The sequence below is a fragment of the Nuphar pumila genome, chromosome 11 (genome assembly GCF_984573655.1).
Source record: "Nuphar pumila chromosome 11, dmNupPumi1.hap1.1, whole genome shotgun sequence".
Classification (NCBI taxonomy): domain Eukaryota; kingdom Viridiplantae; phylum Streptophyta; class Magnoliopsida; order Nymphaeales; family Nymphaeaceae; genus Nuphar; species Nuphar pumila.
Genome location: NC_143259.1, coordinates 94183170 through 94201096, shown reverse-complemented (window position 1 = coordinate 94201096; position 17927 = coordinate 94183170). Strand labels below are relative to the sequence as shown.

Here is a 17927-nt window from a genome sequence, read left to right as displayed (position 1 = left end):
ATGTGAGAAGAAAAATACTTAAAACTATGATTTTTTAGTGGACTCAATGAGACCTAACAAAAAAAGGGGCCTAAAGAATGCATATATATATATATATATATATATATATATATATATATATATATATATATATATATATATATATATATATATATATATATATATATATATATATGAGACAAGATTTTTGCCTAGGCCCCTCCTCTTAGAGGGTAAACCTGGGGTGAGTGACTTAGCCCAAAAGGGACACCCACCAAACAAGCCACTGGAATGATTTCAGAAGGAATCGATCCTTGGCAAGATGGGTGACACCGCCTTTCCCAAACCCCCCTAACCACTTAGGCAAGCTAGAACAAGACCCTTACTTTAAGCCTTTTGAGCCTTAATCTCTCATTGGTTTCAGTACCATGAGATGGGAGATGGGTGATCACACTGAGGTTGACGTCCAGAAACAACCAAGTGACGGGCCAGTGGTGGGTGCAGACGAGCACTGCGTGACATCACTGACATGATTCCAAATATCCAAATGAGATAAGTTTTTTGTCGGGTTCCACGCCAAACTCGACTTGGGCTCACTAGGAAAAAAAAAGCCTTGTTTGGCTGGGATTGATAGGTTTTCTTTTCCTACTATGTCACAGGTATTCTCAAACTTTGCTCTCATGTGTAATTTTGTGTACAATTGTTACTAGCAAAATCAAACAATAATAACGTGTAAGGTGTTCTTCTGTGTCGTGTTCGTGCGATGTACACTTTTTGACCAACACAGTCCTCTTAACTCATTTTTTGGAGGAATCTTTTGGACGCTTGGTTGCATCCCTGTTTGATAACGCACAACCCACTTTAAACGGAGACAGAAATCTAAACTAGGGTGGGTATAAATGCATAATAAAAAGAGCTATTTAAAAAATATATAAAACCTAAATTCTAACAAATATCATTATATAATAATTAATAAAACTTTAAATCCTTAAATATAACTAAAATTAAGCATGTGGAATCAAGTTTAATGCTGATTGAAAAAAAAATCAAAGGAATACCTAAATATTGATTGAAAAGAATACAAAAAATCCTAAAACCTAATGAAATATTCGTAGTTTATGTTATTTAAAAAAAAATTAAGTCAAAACCCTAAATCCCAAACAAACATCATTTACATGTATACCCTATTTAAAAAAAAACTTAAAATTTTAAGTTTCTAACTAAAATTACTTAAGTAGAATAATGTTTAATGTTGATTATAAATTAAAACACAAAAATACCTAACTAAATATTCATCTCAATTTAAAAAACAAATCAAACACCTAAATGTTAATTACCTAAATGTTAATTGAAAAAAAACACAAAAGCCTAAAAACTAATTAAATATTTGTTATTTAAAAAATAAATAAATATAAAACCTAAATCCTAACAAAAATAAAACCTCTAAAATTTTAAGTTTATAACTAAACGAAATAGGTGAAATCAAGTTTAATATTGATTCAGATGAAAAAACATAAAAATACCTAAATGCTACTTAGAAAGAGGAAAGCACAAAAAACTCTAAAACCTAATAATTTTTTTTAGTTCATGTTATTTAAAAAATAAAAAGTAAATAAAAAACTTAAATCCTAAATAAACACCATTCGTGTGCCCCCCCATATATATATATATATATATTACCCCCCCCCTAAAACTTACTTAAATATTCATGCTATTAAAAATAAATAAAATAAAAACCCTCAATCCTAACAAATATCATTCATAGTTTCATACAAAAATAATAAAACCCCATAAATTTTGACTAAAATCAAATATGCTGTATTATGTCTAATGTTGATCAAAGAAAAAATGCATAAATAACTAATAAATGTTTATCTTATTAAAAGAACCTAAATACTAATTAAAAAAACCCTAAAACCTAATTATTGATGCACAATTATTTAAGAAAAAAATAAACAAAAAACCTAAATCCTTCTAAAAAATCATAAAAATCCCTAACGGTAAAAAAACACAATAAGAAGAAGTCCCACCATTCACAGTGCCAGAGAGACTGTCAGATGGCATACCTGTCCACGGCGTGAGCAGGAACTTAAAGAGAGATGACCTATGCAGTGGCGCCTCGGGACAGCGAATTGATGGCCTTCTGAGACAAGGTGGGATCGAAGTCGTGCTTTGGCCTTTGGTAGGGCTCTATAGTGCCCACCCTCACCCAGGACACCTTTTATGTATGCTTCGGGTCAAGGTGGGCACTGCCCAGACCCGAAACCATTGGGACACTTTTTTCAGGTCAAGGTGGGTACGTGCCCACCCTGAACGTAACGTGGCTCCGCCGCTCCTACGACACGTTAACTTTACCTTCCCAATCCCTAACCTTTTCCCTCTCTCTCGTATTCTCCAGCGGTATCGAGGGCTGCGCGTGGTGCAAGAAGCCGGCGAGATCTTCAGGTCTCTCTCTCTCTCTCTCTCTGCCTGTGGGTGAGGAGGGTGGGTGGTCACGATCTGCGTCGGAAACGGCCAGGTAGAGGCCGGAATTTGAGGAATACATTTAGATCTGGCCGGATCTGTCCTGTAATTTGGGGAATTTTCGCCGGGAAAGGCCTTGCTGTTTTCTTCCTCTGTTGTTTCCGTCGAGGATATGGCCGAAAACGTCTGGGGATTTTTTGTGCGCATCGTTTCCGACGACCCCTTACCACCAAGAGAGCCCGTACGGATTAGGGTTGGGATTAAGGTTAGGGCTGGAAACAACACTATAATCGTTAGGCATGCCTTTTTTTAAAGGAAAATCCAGGTTTTGTGTGGTTGGATGTTCTTTTCCCTCCAATAGACCTTAATCGCATGCATGAGGTGAAATTAGGGTTTGGATGAATCTGAAAGGGGAGGGAGTAATGAGGAGATGGAAACTTTTTTGTGGTGGATGAAACGAATGGTTTGATAGAAGATGATGATGATGGAAGATCGATGTGTTTTTTTTTCTTTTCAAAAATTCTAGAATATGATTATGTTTGACTGCCTCTATTTTCCCTAATTTTTTATGAGAATCATGGAGAATTTCATATATTATTATTTTCTCATTTGCAGTAATTTTAAGGGGGAATTAATCTAATAATAATAAAGAACTTCCGAGGAAGCTTCCAGAAGGATTGCCTCCTGGATGTTGGTTTTCTGGTGGTATTATTTGTAGTGAATGATGTGTGAGGTGCTCTTGGTGGAGAACAGGGCACACAAATTAGTTCTTCTGAACGACCAACCATCGGTTTGAAGAGGTTTTCCTCATTGGTCATCTACATGGTCAAAAGAGATGTAGAATGCTTCTTATTTTGTTTGAATGACTGTCGGTTTTGTCTCACTTAATTATGTGCAACACTGGTTTCGTTTTGATTTTGATTAGTATATGCTCTGTTAATATTTCTGCTTGGTTTGACATATACAGATATTGGGGCACTATACATGCTTTGAGATCATTAGGTTCGGAGAGTTATAAAGCAATGAGGGGCCCCAATAGATATGTAAGCAGATTTGTAGTTTATAATGGAACAAATTTTTTTTGGATTTTTTATTGTGGTTGTGTATTACGGATTGTAGCTGATATTGATTCCTTTTTTTTTCTCACAAATTTAATATGTATTGTCGGCAGAGTGATAGAGATATGGACGAATACGAAGATGATGAACAGTATGAAGAGGAGGAAGAAGCTGAATATGAAGAAGGAAGTAATGAAAAAGAAGAAGAACCCCCGCTCACCAAAGATCAACTAGAATATTTGGAAAGGAGGCAAAAGCTAAAGGAAATTGAAAGGCAAAAAATGAAAAAGGAAGGCTTGGTTGTGGTCTCTTCCAAGGAGAAGAAAGAACCTCCCAAAGACAGGTAAAAGGCTGTGGCTGTTTTCTCACTTTGCCATCTGGTTTTCCATCTTGTATGAGTGTAAAAGTTGATTGCTTGTTTGGTGCATGACTGATCACCATCCACCCAGTTACTAGTTTGCTATAAATAGTGAAGAATCTTTGCAAATTTTTATTTGTGTCCATCCACCCGATTACTAATTTGCTATAAATAGTGAAAAATCTTTGCAAATTGTTATTTGTGTCCCGTTCAGGCCCATTTCCAACCTTCCGAGGCCGAGTATGGTTAATTTTTTTTTCATCTGGATCAGCTTCAAACCCGGTACTTTTGTCCCATTAATGTTGGACCAACCCAAACTTGCCCTAATCAGGCCTGGACGAAGCTCCAACTTGGTTTTAGACCGAGTCAAAACCAGACCCAACCACTTTATGAATCTGGATCGAGTCAAGACCATACCTATTACCCCCAAACCCAATTCATGCTCTATCCTACGACTCCTAATGTACCCAATCCGGTCGTGATCCAACCGGATCTGAACCAAACCCATTATTCGGACCACACAAACCTTAACCCCAGTATTGCGAAAAGCGTTCAGGCGTAGTGTGGCGCTCCACCAAAATATGAGGCGAGGTGTAAGCCTCTAGGCGTAAAGTGTAAGCCTCAAATTGTTTTAACTTAAAAAAACTATAAAAAATATCTAAAATTATAAATAAATAAAAAAATGCTTTATTGATGAAGCAACAACCAACACAAAATAAAAAATCTCAAATAAATACTGAAAAATATGAGATTAACATGTAAAAGTGCCATTAATGCAACAACTTGATCTACATAAGTATCTAAGAAATAAAATCCGAGCATTCATTCAATAAAAAATTAACATTAACAACGAAATACATATTAGCATTAATAACATCATGTCATAATTAGAACATGAATGTTAGCATCAGTGTTGTGAAAAGCGTCGAGGCGTAGCGAGGCACTCCACCAAAAGCCGAGGCGAGGCGAGGCGTAAAGCATTAGCCTAAAAAAAATGAAAACTTTAAAAAAATTATAAAAAATATCTAAAAATACAAATAAATAAAGAAATGCTTTATTGATTAAATAACAATCAATAAGAAATAGAAAATCTCAAATAACTACTAAAAAATATGAGATTAACATATAAAAGTAACTAAAAGCTGATTACATTATTGGAAAATATATGAGAATAACAAAAAAAGTTATAAACTAATTACATAACTGGAAAATATATGAGATTAACCAACAAAAGTTAAAATATCTGAGATTATTCTAAAAAATATGAGATTAACATATAAAAGTAACTAAAAAGCTGATTACATAACTGGAAAATATATGAGATTAATCAACAAAAGTTAAAATATATTAAGAAGCTGATGAGTTGTGGAGCCTGATTCAGAGTTTTTGCCCTTACAGAAAGGGGGGGGGGTCCGGGGGCTCTCCTCCCTGGCGCGGGTCCCGTTGCACGGTCAGCGGGCGGGGGGACGCCCCTGACGGGGGGTTATAAGGGGCAGCGCCCCCCCCCCCCCCCCAAAAAAAAGTTTTTTTTTCTTGGGCTTATGTTTGGGACCCGATTTCTTATGGATCAAACCCGATTTATTTAGGTTTAGGGTTGTCGCCCTTGCCTAACAAAAACTAATTACATAATTGAAATAACTGGAAAATCTATGAGATTAACCAACAAAAGTTAAAATACACTAAAAAATCGATACTCGTTTACAATAGAACAACATAGAAAGACAAACTCTTCTCTATTAATTATTTTATTTGGCAATGACAGGAAACTGAGAAACTAGCCTCAATGGTAAGATGAAGAGCACTTGTGCAACTTTATACTGCAGACAATGACTCAGGTCAAAGCTATAGCAGCAGCTTCTCCATGGCTAACTTAAGAAAAAAGAGAGATTTAAAAGGACAAAAACTGGTTTGGAGCTCTTGTGCAAATGCCCCAAGAAGGTCCACTTCAGGCTCAAAACTTAATTCAAGAACTTTACCTTTCAAGTTTAATCAATCAAGCTGATTTAGTCAAGCACCTTTCACCTAAGGGTGTCAATGGTTTGGGTTTGATGATAAATAAAAAGGTTAAAAAAGAATCCGAGTCAGACCCGAAGGGTCTAATTAATATATGATATGGTTTGTGAACTTTCATACCATACATGGGCCAAACCCGAGTTCCAACTGAGATCCTCAAATTTCAATGTAAAATGGATAAAAAATATATATTTACCAAAACAAGGTGAGGCGCGCCTCGCCATGAGGCGTACGCCTCAAGGCGTATGAGGCGTGCGCCTCAGGGCTTTTGCGCCTTATGCCTGCGCCTCAAGGCACAGAGCCCCTCGCCTTGAGGCGAGACACGCTTTTTGCGCCTTGAGGTGCGCTTTTAATAACACTGGTTAGCATTAACAACCAAATGTTAATATATTTGTCCAAAACTCTTCAAAATGAGAGTGTTAACATTCACAATTACAAATGAAAGACCCCCAAAAAATATAAATGGCCATATCTCTATGATATGAATTAGGGCCTAGGCTCTTCTTGTGTCTCGTCATCATCAATATTTAAGTCTTTAATGTCATCATCTTATGAATCCATATAAATAGGTTCTCCTTCATCTTCATTCTCTGACTCATCATCGTCTGCACTTGCTTTCTCTACATCCTCGATCACTTCTTTTGCTTTTCATTTTCCTTCAATAAAAAAATCATATATTAAATACTTATTTTATGTAATTAAAAAAATATATTTATAATCATAGCAAGGTAAAAGGAATATAACTTTACCTCGATCTCTTGAAGACCTGTCTTGCCTAGAACCACTTTATGAATCATGAGGTGAAGTGACTTTTTCAATAGGCACATGCTCAATGGCATTTATGTCGAAGTTCGTATCCAACCATAAATCCTCCAACCAATTGGGATCACTAGGCAACACTGGAGCTTCCTTCTCCACAATCCACTCATCGTCTGAGTCTATATGATCTAGACATATAGGGTCTTTGGTAGCCCTCATCCTCATATTTCTCTCTCTTAATTTCATATTGTACATTAAAAAAACCAATACATTCATCTTCTCTTGTTCAAGTTTATTCCTTCATTTTGTATGCACCTATAATTTCAAATCATTGATAATCAATTATAAGATAATTATACTTATAAAAATGTATTTTAAAAATAAAATACAAAGTCATAAACCAATGAGAAAGTACTCCAATTCCTCTCACAACCCGATGCACTGCACGTCAAACTTAAAATTCGAATTGCAAAATTCATCAACTCATGATTTTTGTGCCCAAATGAACTCCACCAGTCAGCTGAAATTAAATAAAACAATAAAAAATTGATAAAAACATTAAGAATGTCATAATTAACAAAAACATACAAAAATGTTAACAAATAACATTATAATTGCAAACTTACTAGGACTTTTTAATTTTCTTGTTGTAACAATTGTTTCTCTATCAAACAACCCCTTTGCCTTTTTAAACGCATCGATTTGTGTCATAATTTTCAACCGAACATTTGCATCAGAAACCAATTTTTCAACACAATCATAAAAGCCACTCATAACTTCTCCATCCGGGTTGAAGTTGTCAGCATAATGAAAATGATGATTTAAATAATAGGCAGTTGCATGCAAAGGCTTATGAAGTTGTAAGTCTTATCGGCTATCAATGATATCCCAAATATCCATTGCCTCATACAAAAATCCCATAGCAGGCTCATCTACATCCACTAATCGCATCACTTTCACGAGCGGAAGTGTATCTTTAATTGCATATGATATAGCAACCCAAAATTTATGATCATTAAGAACAATATAAGAAATGTTCTTAGCATCAAATTTCTTATAGTAATTAGATGATTTAAAATTTGAAGACAAGAACATCGACTTCAACTCTTTTTTATAACATCCAATACTATGAAGCATGAGATATGTTGTAGCAAAACGAGTGACTTCTGAACGTAGAAGTTCTTTCTTCTTTGTGAACTTTCTCATCAAATTTAATACCCATGCATGACTATAGATATATATTGTAATTTTTTTTGCCTTTTTCACTGTATTTTTAAAAATTGATATCTTTTCAATATCATCTAACATAAGATCCAAGCAATGCGTTGCACATGGTGTCCAAAAACATGTTTTTCTTGCTGTTAACATATTTCCATCTGCCACATAATTTGGTGCATTATATGTAATGAATTGCACCTCATTACTTTCACCAATTTCTTCAAACTACTTACACAAATTTGCACCAGTTTTTTTCATATCGCTAATGTCAACGGACTTCAAAAATAATATCCCAAATGAGTTGTTCACAAGAAAATTAATTTTCTTCCTTTTCCATCCGTCCGCCCATCTTCCATAATGCTGCAACCAACCTTTGGCCATTCATTTTTGAACTCTTTTAAAATTTCGTGAGTACAATCTACCTCGTCCTTCAAAATCAAAGTTCTGATCTCGTGATAAGAAGGCGGTTTGAACCCTCGCCCATAATTTGCAATAGCTTCTATCATTGCACCAAAATATGGATTGTTGCAAAGATTAAATGATAATGCATTTGCATAAAAAATCTACATGTGGCACGACATACATTTTTTCTTTTATCTCTTTTGAAAGCAGTGTTTATTATGATTTGTCGTGCTTCTTTGTTCACAAAGAGGTCTATAGGACTATCCGTGCTTGTTTTTGCATCACTACATGATCCATTGGTTTCTTTGTTCACATTATTGCCTGTTGATGATCCAAAATAAACACTCCTCCCGATATCCAACTTGTTTTCTTCTTCCTCTTGTTTCTTTTGCTTCTGATCTTTTAGATGATTCTGAAAAAATCTTTTCACATCAGGTGAAACCGCTTCGCACATGCTTACACTATGTTTTGTGCCAGCTAAGTGATGCTTTATCCTATAGATGCCTCATGTAGTCTGTTTATGACAGTAATTGCAAATTACATGTCCTACGAGTTTGGGATCTTTAGTGGGATTTGGAACTTTAACTCCATGATCCCATCCTACATCTTTTCCCATTGTTCAACTGCAAAAATGCATATAAGAAAATATATATTAACACAAAAAATTATATTCATATTCAATAAAAATCAACATATATAAATTTAAAACTAATTAAAAAACTTGGTGTACTTTCTGGTGCCTATCATACAGTAAATGTGATTGCACCTGATTTCTTGTCCCAACGAGCCGGGTGTACTTTCTGGTGTGTAACCAATTCTACTTTCCTGATAACAGAAAATTAATGACTTTGTCTCCGATTATAAAACATATAATCATACCCATTACAGTTACGGTTGGTATCTGACCCCATATTCAAACTATTGACATCCCCACTTTAAACAAGACTAATATATATATATATATATATATATATATATATATATATATTCTGGACCGTGTCATGTTTTACTCATATATTAATGGAAATGGAAAGGTGATTTATAGATATAAATCAGTGTTCAATAAGGACCGTGTCAAAATTTGAATGTTCTTATTGAACATCCTGGAGTGCACAGTGAGTGAAATCACACATTGACAGGTAACTTCTTGAATTGAAATCATAAACAGAAAAACTTACGTCAGAAATTTCACAAAGGAAAAAAATAAAATAATAACTCAACCAAAATAATCATATGCGTAACTACATAATTTTTAGGGCTTCATGTGATAGCTTCCCGCAGTTGCACTATCTTTAACCCAGGTTCAAAGGGTTGAATCAGATCCAAGGGTATCCTCCAGCTTAGCAGTTACAGAAATTTAAGAAAATAAACTGTCTCTATAGAGTTTAAACTCAGCAAGTAGAAAAGATGACTAACACATACTTAACAATATGGTTAGCTACCATTTTCAATTCAACTTTCATAGATACATTAATCACAAGAATCACAAGCAAAATAATTCAGATATCAATTCATCCCAGCGGTGGAAAAGAGCTTACCTGACCTCCGGGAGAGGGAGAGCGAGCAAGCGGGCGCAGCGGTGGAAGTGGTGGCGACGTGGGCGACGATGGGGAAGGAGGAGCGTGAGGGGAGGGAGAGCGAGTGGGCGAGGAGAGGGAAAGCGAGTGGGAGAGGAGAGGGAGAGCGTGCGTGGAGGAGGAACTAGGTTAAATTTGTTTTTTAACCTAGTCGAAACCCTATTTTGTGGTTAAATGAGGGATTTGACCCTCATTTGACCACGAAAACTTAAGGCGTGTATGCCTCAGCGTGAGGCGCGCCTCGCCTCGAGGTGTGCGCCTCAAGGCGTATGAGGCGCACGCCTCTGAGCTTTTGCGCTTTTTACGTGCGCCTCAAGGCTTAAAGCCCCTCGCCTTGAGGTGAGGCACGCTTTTTGCGCCTTGAGGTGCTTTTTTAATAACACTGCTTAACCCAAATAATGATCCCTACTTAAACCATACCCAAACCCAACCCATTTCTACTTCACATGGCCCACCTAAGCCTACCCAGCCTAACCTCAACTCTGTTGAACCTTCTCAAGCCCAGAATAATCGACATGCCCCGTGATCCCAATTAACTAAGATCAAACCACAATCACAAGTATCGGTATCAGCTATATCTCAGTGAGGTATAATATCAGTATATTATTGGTTTTCTAATAAATCTTGAGAAAATATTGGGATAAAAAACAAAAAAATTGGAAAAAGAAAAAAAAATAAATATAAAGCAAATGAGCCATAATATAACATAAATTCTTCTTTCTTCTTTCCTTTCTTTCGTCCTTTCCTCTTATTCTTCTTTCTTTCTCTCTCTTTTTTCTTTCTTTTTTAAAAGGTGACAGGTAAGTACAAAACCCTCGCAAAAGTAAAACATGTATAAACTTTATACCCAAACTAACCTATTAAGAAACTTAAGAAAGACATATGTATCCCCTTTTTAGAAAAACCCTAAAATACCCTTACAACATCTCTATTAAAAAAACACCATTGCTGTGTTGCGATCATGATAATATCATGATATATATAAATTCTTGATATTTTGAAAATATTGCAATATTTTAACTTTAATATCGTTTTGCCATTGTACCGCGTTAATATTGCGATATTTTCAAAATATCGGCGATATCTGTGACTATGGATCTAACACAAGCATGCCAATGCCTATAAGTTCAAAGTGGAGTTTTCAGAGTTTCATGATCCCTTGGATACCAAGATATTCTTTGATTGGGTCTATGCGGTGTGGTTCTACTTCAAGTATCATTATATTTGTTGAGATTAAGAGGGTTTATGGTTAAGTTTTCCTAAACTAGAGGCTATTTGAATTTTTATTCTAATGAGGGACTTACGTGTAATTTCACTGCTTTGGCCTTTCTCTCTATTTAACATAGAGAGGAGCCCTAATCAAAGAAGATGTTCAATTGTTTCCTACAATCGTCTCTCTCTCTCTCTCTGCCTCAATTTCTGCATTTGCTTTCAGGTCGTCAACATGGTATCAAAGCGGTAGATCCCGGGAGCGTGATCGACCTACTCAAAAAAAAAAATATTCAAATAAAACTGAAAAAGGTGGAAACAAGTGTGTCGCTCCTTTTTCTCTGATGATAGATCTTTGACACGATGAGTGTGTGTCATTAAGATCGGAATATGAAAAGTTTTTGTTTGTTGCTGAAAAAAAACAACTGACAGTTTCTGGATGTCGTGATTCTATGCTTCTGCGTGCACCTGTCATCGTGGGTCGTGAATATGGTTGCCAAGTTCCCTGCTGAGTCCTGAAATTATTTTTTTTTAATAACATGCTGTCATTGGTTGTGAATCTGGGTGCCGAGTTCTTCTCGGATCTTATTTGGCTGTTCACTTTCAGGACATGAATATCAGCAGGCGTGATTCTTGCTGGTTCGTGATTTTTTTTTGGTCGTAGCATTAGTGATGTGAAAACAGAATGTTAATAACGATTTCTGTTCGTGGAAGCAGCAGGCTATGTCGTGATATGTTTTTTTTTGGCAGTAGCAGGAGTGCTGTGAGAACAGATGTTAATTTGCTTATATCGCCATTTCTTTAATGTTCTGGTTGTCGAAAGAAAAAACTGTAGGGATTCTTATATAAGTCGTGGTCCTGCATATTCCTTCAGATCTGATATTCTCTATCAAAGTCAGATTTCTCAAAATCAGATCATATTCATATCTGATATTGCTTCTATTGTAGTTGAAGTTGTCTGCTGCCAGATCTGGAAATTGTTTGAAGACCCAACCAGGAGATAGCGTGAAGGTTGAAGTCGCGTGAAGGTGGAGAGAAAAATCTAATGTTCGTGGAACCAGATCAGGTGGAGATCTGGATTGCTAAAAGTTTTTTTTTAGACGTTGATCTGGAATTAGGTTTGACGTCAAGTCTGGAAGAAAGTTGTGCTGAAGCTTCAAGGTATTTCGGTGAAGGCCATCAGCTGTCGTTGATCTGCGGAGTGTGGAGCAGGTCTTTAGTGCTATCTCTGGTGATGGTGTGATATGCTGCCTATAGCAGTTCATTGTTAAGGTGGATGTGATATATTGGGTCTGAATAGTCGTCATATTACAGTCGGTGGTCATGAATCTCAGGGTTTATCTGTGAAATTAAAACTCGATATAGCCAGTTGCATAGCTGGTTGTGAATCAGATTTGGATTTTCAGCAAACTGGGTGCACGTGTGGTTGTACCTTTTTTTTTAATCAAGCCCATCATTTTATCTTATGGCTCAAGGGGCTAAACCAGGTGAAAATTATTCCAATGACTCTGTAACTCTTAGCAGGGCTGAATATGATGAGCTCCTTGCCGTATGTTCATCCGCTTCGAAGCCTCCTGGTGCAGAGGTTGCAGGCTCGGCAAGAGATGGCCTTCTTGGCCAAGGTGGTAGGTGGGTCATTGATTCTGGAGCCTCTGGTCACTTGTGCGGAAACTCGAGCAACTTTGTGAGTTTAAAACCTGTGACAGGTCAAAAAGGGGTACATCTTGCTGATGGTAGCTCTTCCCCAATTGTAGGGCAAGGAAACATGTCTATTACCCCTACTCTTCAATTGTCGCATGTTCTTCATGCTCCTTCGTTTTCACAAAATTTATTATCTGTCAGTCGATTGACAAAAGAGTGAAATTGTAGAGTGATTTTTGATCCTATGGGATGCACCTTTCAAGACTTGCTGACGGGGAGAAGGATTGGTGGTGGCTATGAGGAAGGTGGTCTGTATTACCTACACCAACCAGAGGTTTCAGCCAATTCTGCTGTTACATCATCCTCAAGTCCTCTTTTGTGGCATCATCGTTTGGGTCACCTTCCAGTGACAAAACTTCGTCGTGTCATTTCTCATATACCTCCCTCAGTTTCTCTTCAGTGTGAAACATGTCAATTGGGAAAACATTGCCGAAGCTCTTTTCCCTCTAGTCAAAGTCCATCGAGTCAAAGATTGTTTGACCTCCTTCATGTCGATGTATGGGGTCCGAGTAGGATTCCTAGTAGGTCTCAGTGTCGTTATTATTTGGTCATTGTTGATGACTTCTCAAGGTTATCGTGGGTGTTCTTGTTAAAAGATCGGTCTCAAGGCCCTGTCATTCTTAAATCTTTGATTGTTGAAATAAAAACTCAATTTGACGTGTGTGTTAGAATTGTTCGCACTGATAATGCTCTTGAGTTCAAATCCAAAGACTTGCTTCAATTCTATTCTGAGAAAGGGATTCAACCTCAATTTACATGTCCTCATACATCCCAACAAAATGGTGTGGCTGAGAGAAAACATAGACAAATTCTAAATGTCGCTCGATGCCTAATGATTCAATCCAATATGCCTGCGTCATACTGGGGAGATGCAGTTTTGACTGCTGGTTTTCTTATAAACCGCATGCCTTCAAGTTCTGTAGAAGAACAGATCCCAATCCAAATTCTCCGTCCTGAGGCTCCTCTTTTTCCTATCCCCCCTAAAGTTTTTGGATGTGTGTGCTTTGTGCATAAGCTGGGTCCTGAACGAGATAAACTTGCTTCACAGTCTATTAAATGTGTTTTCCTTGGGTATCCTAAGAATAAAAAATGATATCGTTGTTATGATCCTATATCCCATAAAAAGTATGTCAGTGCAGATGTTTCCTTCTTTGAGTCTACCCCATATTTCACGAGTACTACTCCAAGGTTACAAGAGAGTCAGGGTGATGTCTTTCCTCTGCCAATTCCTCCTTTTCCTTTAGAGTCGTTCACTCCACAGCCTGTGGCTCCATCCTCTGGGGAGTCTCGATATAGAAACCCTCCTATAGTGTATACTCACAGGTTACCACCTACCTCCATGCCCCCATTATCTCCTTCTCCTGAGGTAAGTATCTCTGAGCATACTGAAGCTTCTGCTCTTGATGAGGATCTTCTTATTGCTCTGCGAAAAGGGAAAAGACAGTGCACCCTTCATCCCATTTCTCAGTTTGTTTCTGAAGTTAATCTTGGGGCATCTATGAAGAATTTTATCTCGGCTTTGTCTGCCTCTTCTGTTCCGCTTAATCACAGTCAGGCTCTCTTCGACCCCAAATGGATGCAGGCTATGCAGGATGAGATGGATGCCCTATGCTCTAGGGGCACTTGGGACTTGGTTGATCCTCCAACTGATGCATATATTGTTGGCTGCAAATGGGTATATACCATTAAATATAACTCGGATGGGTCAATTGAACGGTAGAAAGCCCGGTTGGTTGCAAAAGGCTATACTCAGACTTATGGTGTTGACTTTTTTGAAACTTTTTCCCCAGTCGCTCGTCTTGGCACTATTCGTCTCGTTCTCTCTGTTGCAGTGCACTATGGATGGCCCTTGTCTCAGTTGGATGTCAAGAATGCCTTTTTGTATGGAGATTTACATGAAACAGTCTATATGCAACAACCCCCAGGCTTTGAGGTTCAGGGGGAGTGTCAGAAAGTGTGCAAGCTGAATAAGGCTATTTATGGCTTGAAGCAGAGTCCTCGGGCATGGTTTCAAAAATTATTTGAGGTAATGTCGAATTTTGGATTTGTCAGGTCAGCCTCAGACCACTCCTTGTTTATCAAGAAAACTAGTTTTGGAATTGTGATTATGGTGGTATATGTCGATGACATCATATTAACAGGAAGCAGTGCCCAAGATATTTTCGCAACAAAGGATCACCTTCAGGAACATTTTGTTACTAAAGATCTTGGTTCCCTTCGATATTTTTTGGGTATTGAGGCTGCAAGAAACAAAGAGGGCTTAGTTTTGTCACAAAGAAAGTATGTGATGGACTTATTAAAAGAGACTGAAATGCTAGGAGCGAAGCCAGCTAACATTCCTATGGATCCCAAAACTCATATGTTCGATGAGAAATCTGAATATGTGGATAGTACCAGTTTTAGATCCTTGGTGGGTAAGTTGTTATATGTGACCGTTACTAGACTAGACATTTCATTAGCCGTGAGTAAAATTAGTCAATTCATGGATAAACCTACCAAAGCTCACTGGGATGCAGCTATGATGGTTCTCAGGTACTTACAGTCATCTCCGGGTAAAGGACTGTTATTTAAACAAAATCCTTCCTTGGACGTTGTTGCTTACACTGACGCAGATTATGCGGGGTCTATCGAAGATAGAAAGTCAACAACTGGATTCTGTGTTTTTGTGGGAGGAAATCTTGTTACCTGGAGAAGTAAGAAACAAACTATTGTAGCCAGGTCTAGTGCCGAATCAGAATACCGAGCTATGGCTCAAACCGCAGCTGAGATCATGTGGGTAAAATCAGTTTTGACCGAACTTCAGGTGAACGTATCCCTACCTATAGTGATGGTGTGTGACAATAGGGCTGCTACATATATTGCCAACAACCCAGTTTTTCATGAAAGGACTAAACATATTGAAGTTGACTATCACTATGTACGTGACTTGATCCAGGCTGGTTATATTTGCACAGATCATGTATCTTCCGAAGATCAAGTTGCTGATGTCTTCACCAAGGCCCTTGCGAGGCCTAGTTTCTCCCATTGTTGTGACAAGCTGAGCATGATCGATATCTATGCTCCAGCTTGAGGGGGAGTGTTGAGATTAAGAGGTTTTATGGTTAAGTTTTCCTAAACTAGAGGCTATTTGAATTTTTATTCTAATGAGGGACTTACGTGTAATTTCAATGCTTTGGCCTTTCTCTCTATTTAACATAGAGAGGAGCCCTAATCAAAGAAGATGTTCAATTGTTTCCTACAACCGTCTCTCTCTCTTTCTCTCTCTCTCTCTCTCTCTCTTTCTCTCTCTTTCTCTCTCTCTCTGCCTCGATTTCTGCATTTGCTTTCGGGTCGTCAACAATATTCTAGAGCATGATAGGGTTTCGTTGGTGGCGACACAGCTTCGAGGTCCAACCCAGGTGTGGTGGAATGAGTTGCAGAAAGATTGAGAGAACTAAGGTGTTATGCCCCAAGGCTTTTAAAACCTGAAAAACACATGATTTTTTTCATCAGCCGAAATCTTTTTAACTTTGGTCTAAAACCTTAGGCAGGTTACTGCTCATACAATAATGATAATACTGAATTTTAATGCAGATAACATTTCTAAAAATTTTTATTTTAGTAAATAGAGTATTTCTATTTCAGAATAATCCATAATGTTTTACAAAATCAGTAATAATATGTATCCATAATTCAGTTCTCGGGAAAGAAAAATGACTGGCTCTCGATGTCGTCACAGCTTCTCGCAACAACTCCAATAGACTACTCTTTACCTGAAATTTTGTAGGCGTCAGATGTACACAAGCCCCGTTAAGAATACAATGACAAAACATATATGCATAGAAACGGGCATATATGAAATAACATTCTTTTCATACACATATGATAAATAAACAATTATCAGTGCATAACCGGTTAACAAATAATTGTAATGCAACAATTAAATATCATATGCAATAATCTTACTCATGCATGACTTACCGGTGCAAGCAAAACATTTACCTTATGCATGAGTAACTTATAATTCCTTTATTTATATATATATTTTTAGATGATGCATGTCATACCTCATTATATGCACAATACATTTTCATTTCTCTTTCACAATATTCTGTGGGTAAACACAAACAATATCTGGATTAGAAACACAAGGATATATTTAATCAATCTGTGTCTTATTACTTTGGCCTTGCACATCTTTTCTGGTTTTGGGTGAGGGACGAACCTGTCGAGAGAAAGACCCCAACACCCCCAACGTGATATATCTGAATTTAATTTTAGCTGAAACAATCTCACTACCACCCTGCGACATCGGTGGTAGCTAGCCCCTATCTTCGTGGCTGGGGAAGCAACACTCCGTGCTTAACAAAATCTCACGAAGCCTAATATACCGCTTACCTTCTCATTGTAAGCCAAAAGAGAATTAACATGCATATCATTCATTATTTAATTAATTCTCTTGAAGATCAATGGCCTCCACAAGGTACAAGCACATATGATTTTAATTAACCAGTCACAAGGTTGTCGGCCACCACTTTAGGACACCAACCCATATCGATCTAGTTGACCATACACAAGGTTAGGAGGCACAAATTTGAGCTCGAACATTCACTTGAAAAGAAACAGTTGCATATTACATTTCATGGTGAAGTTTAATCATTATGCAATACATACATGCATCATTCAACATGCATTACATCATTCATTATGCACTACATCATGTCATAGGCATAAGCATCATGCTAACACACTTTATAAATCTCGATTTTTACAACTACACTCATGCCTTGACAATCTGATTTTTCATTTATAAACATGCCTAAAACAAATCTGATTAAACAACTATAATCAACTAAGCAAATCGGTTTCACTGCAACAAAACTCATTTTTTTGAACAACTTATAGTTCGAAAACATGCATAGTTAATATCTAGTATCATTTGAAATACAGAACATGCATGACCAACATTTTCGTAATATGTAAATCAACAAGTCTATGAAATCCAAAACATGCATATGTATTTTGCAGTGTTTTAAAACTCGCCGAGTCAACTCGTTGACTCGGCTGACTCGGCTCGGCTCGCCCCTCCAGCGAGTCAACCCGGCAAGGCAAACTCGGTTTGCCAAAACTCGGGCTTGACTCAGCCTGACTCGGCCTGACTCGGGCGAGTTTTGGGATGTTTGAAATTTGTTTTTTGAGTTTCAAATTACA

General features: G+C 37.3%; 1 protein-coding gene across 1 annotated transcript in view; it reads left to right on the top strand.

Annotated features, from left to right (window-relative positions):
* Window positions 1-2304: 2304 nt before the first annotated feature.
* Window positions 2305-17927, top strand: part of LOC149822519 (uncharacterized) — a 32991-nt gene continuing 17368 nt past the window's right edge. The window contains exons 1-3 of the mRNA XM_089981604.1: window positions 2305-2424; window positions 3410-3485; window positions 3614-3843. Coding sequence (XP_089837730.1) covers window positions 3465-3485; window positions 3614-3843 — 251 coding nt within the window. The 5' untranslated portion in view covers window positions 2305-2424; window positions 3410-3464. The remainder of the gene's footprint in view (window positions 2425-3409; window positions 3486-3613; window positions 3844-17927) is intronic.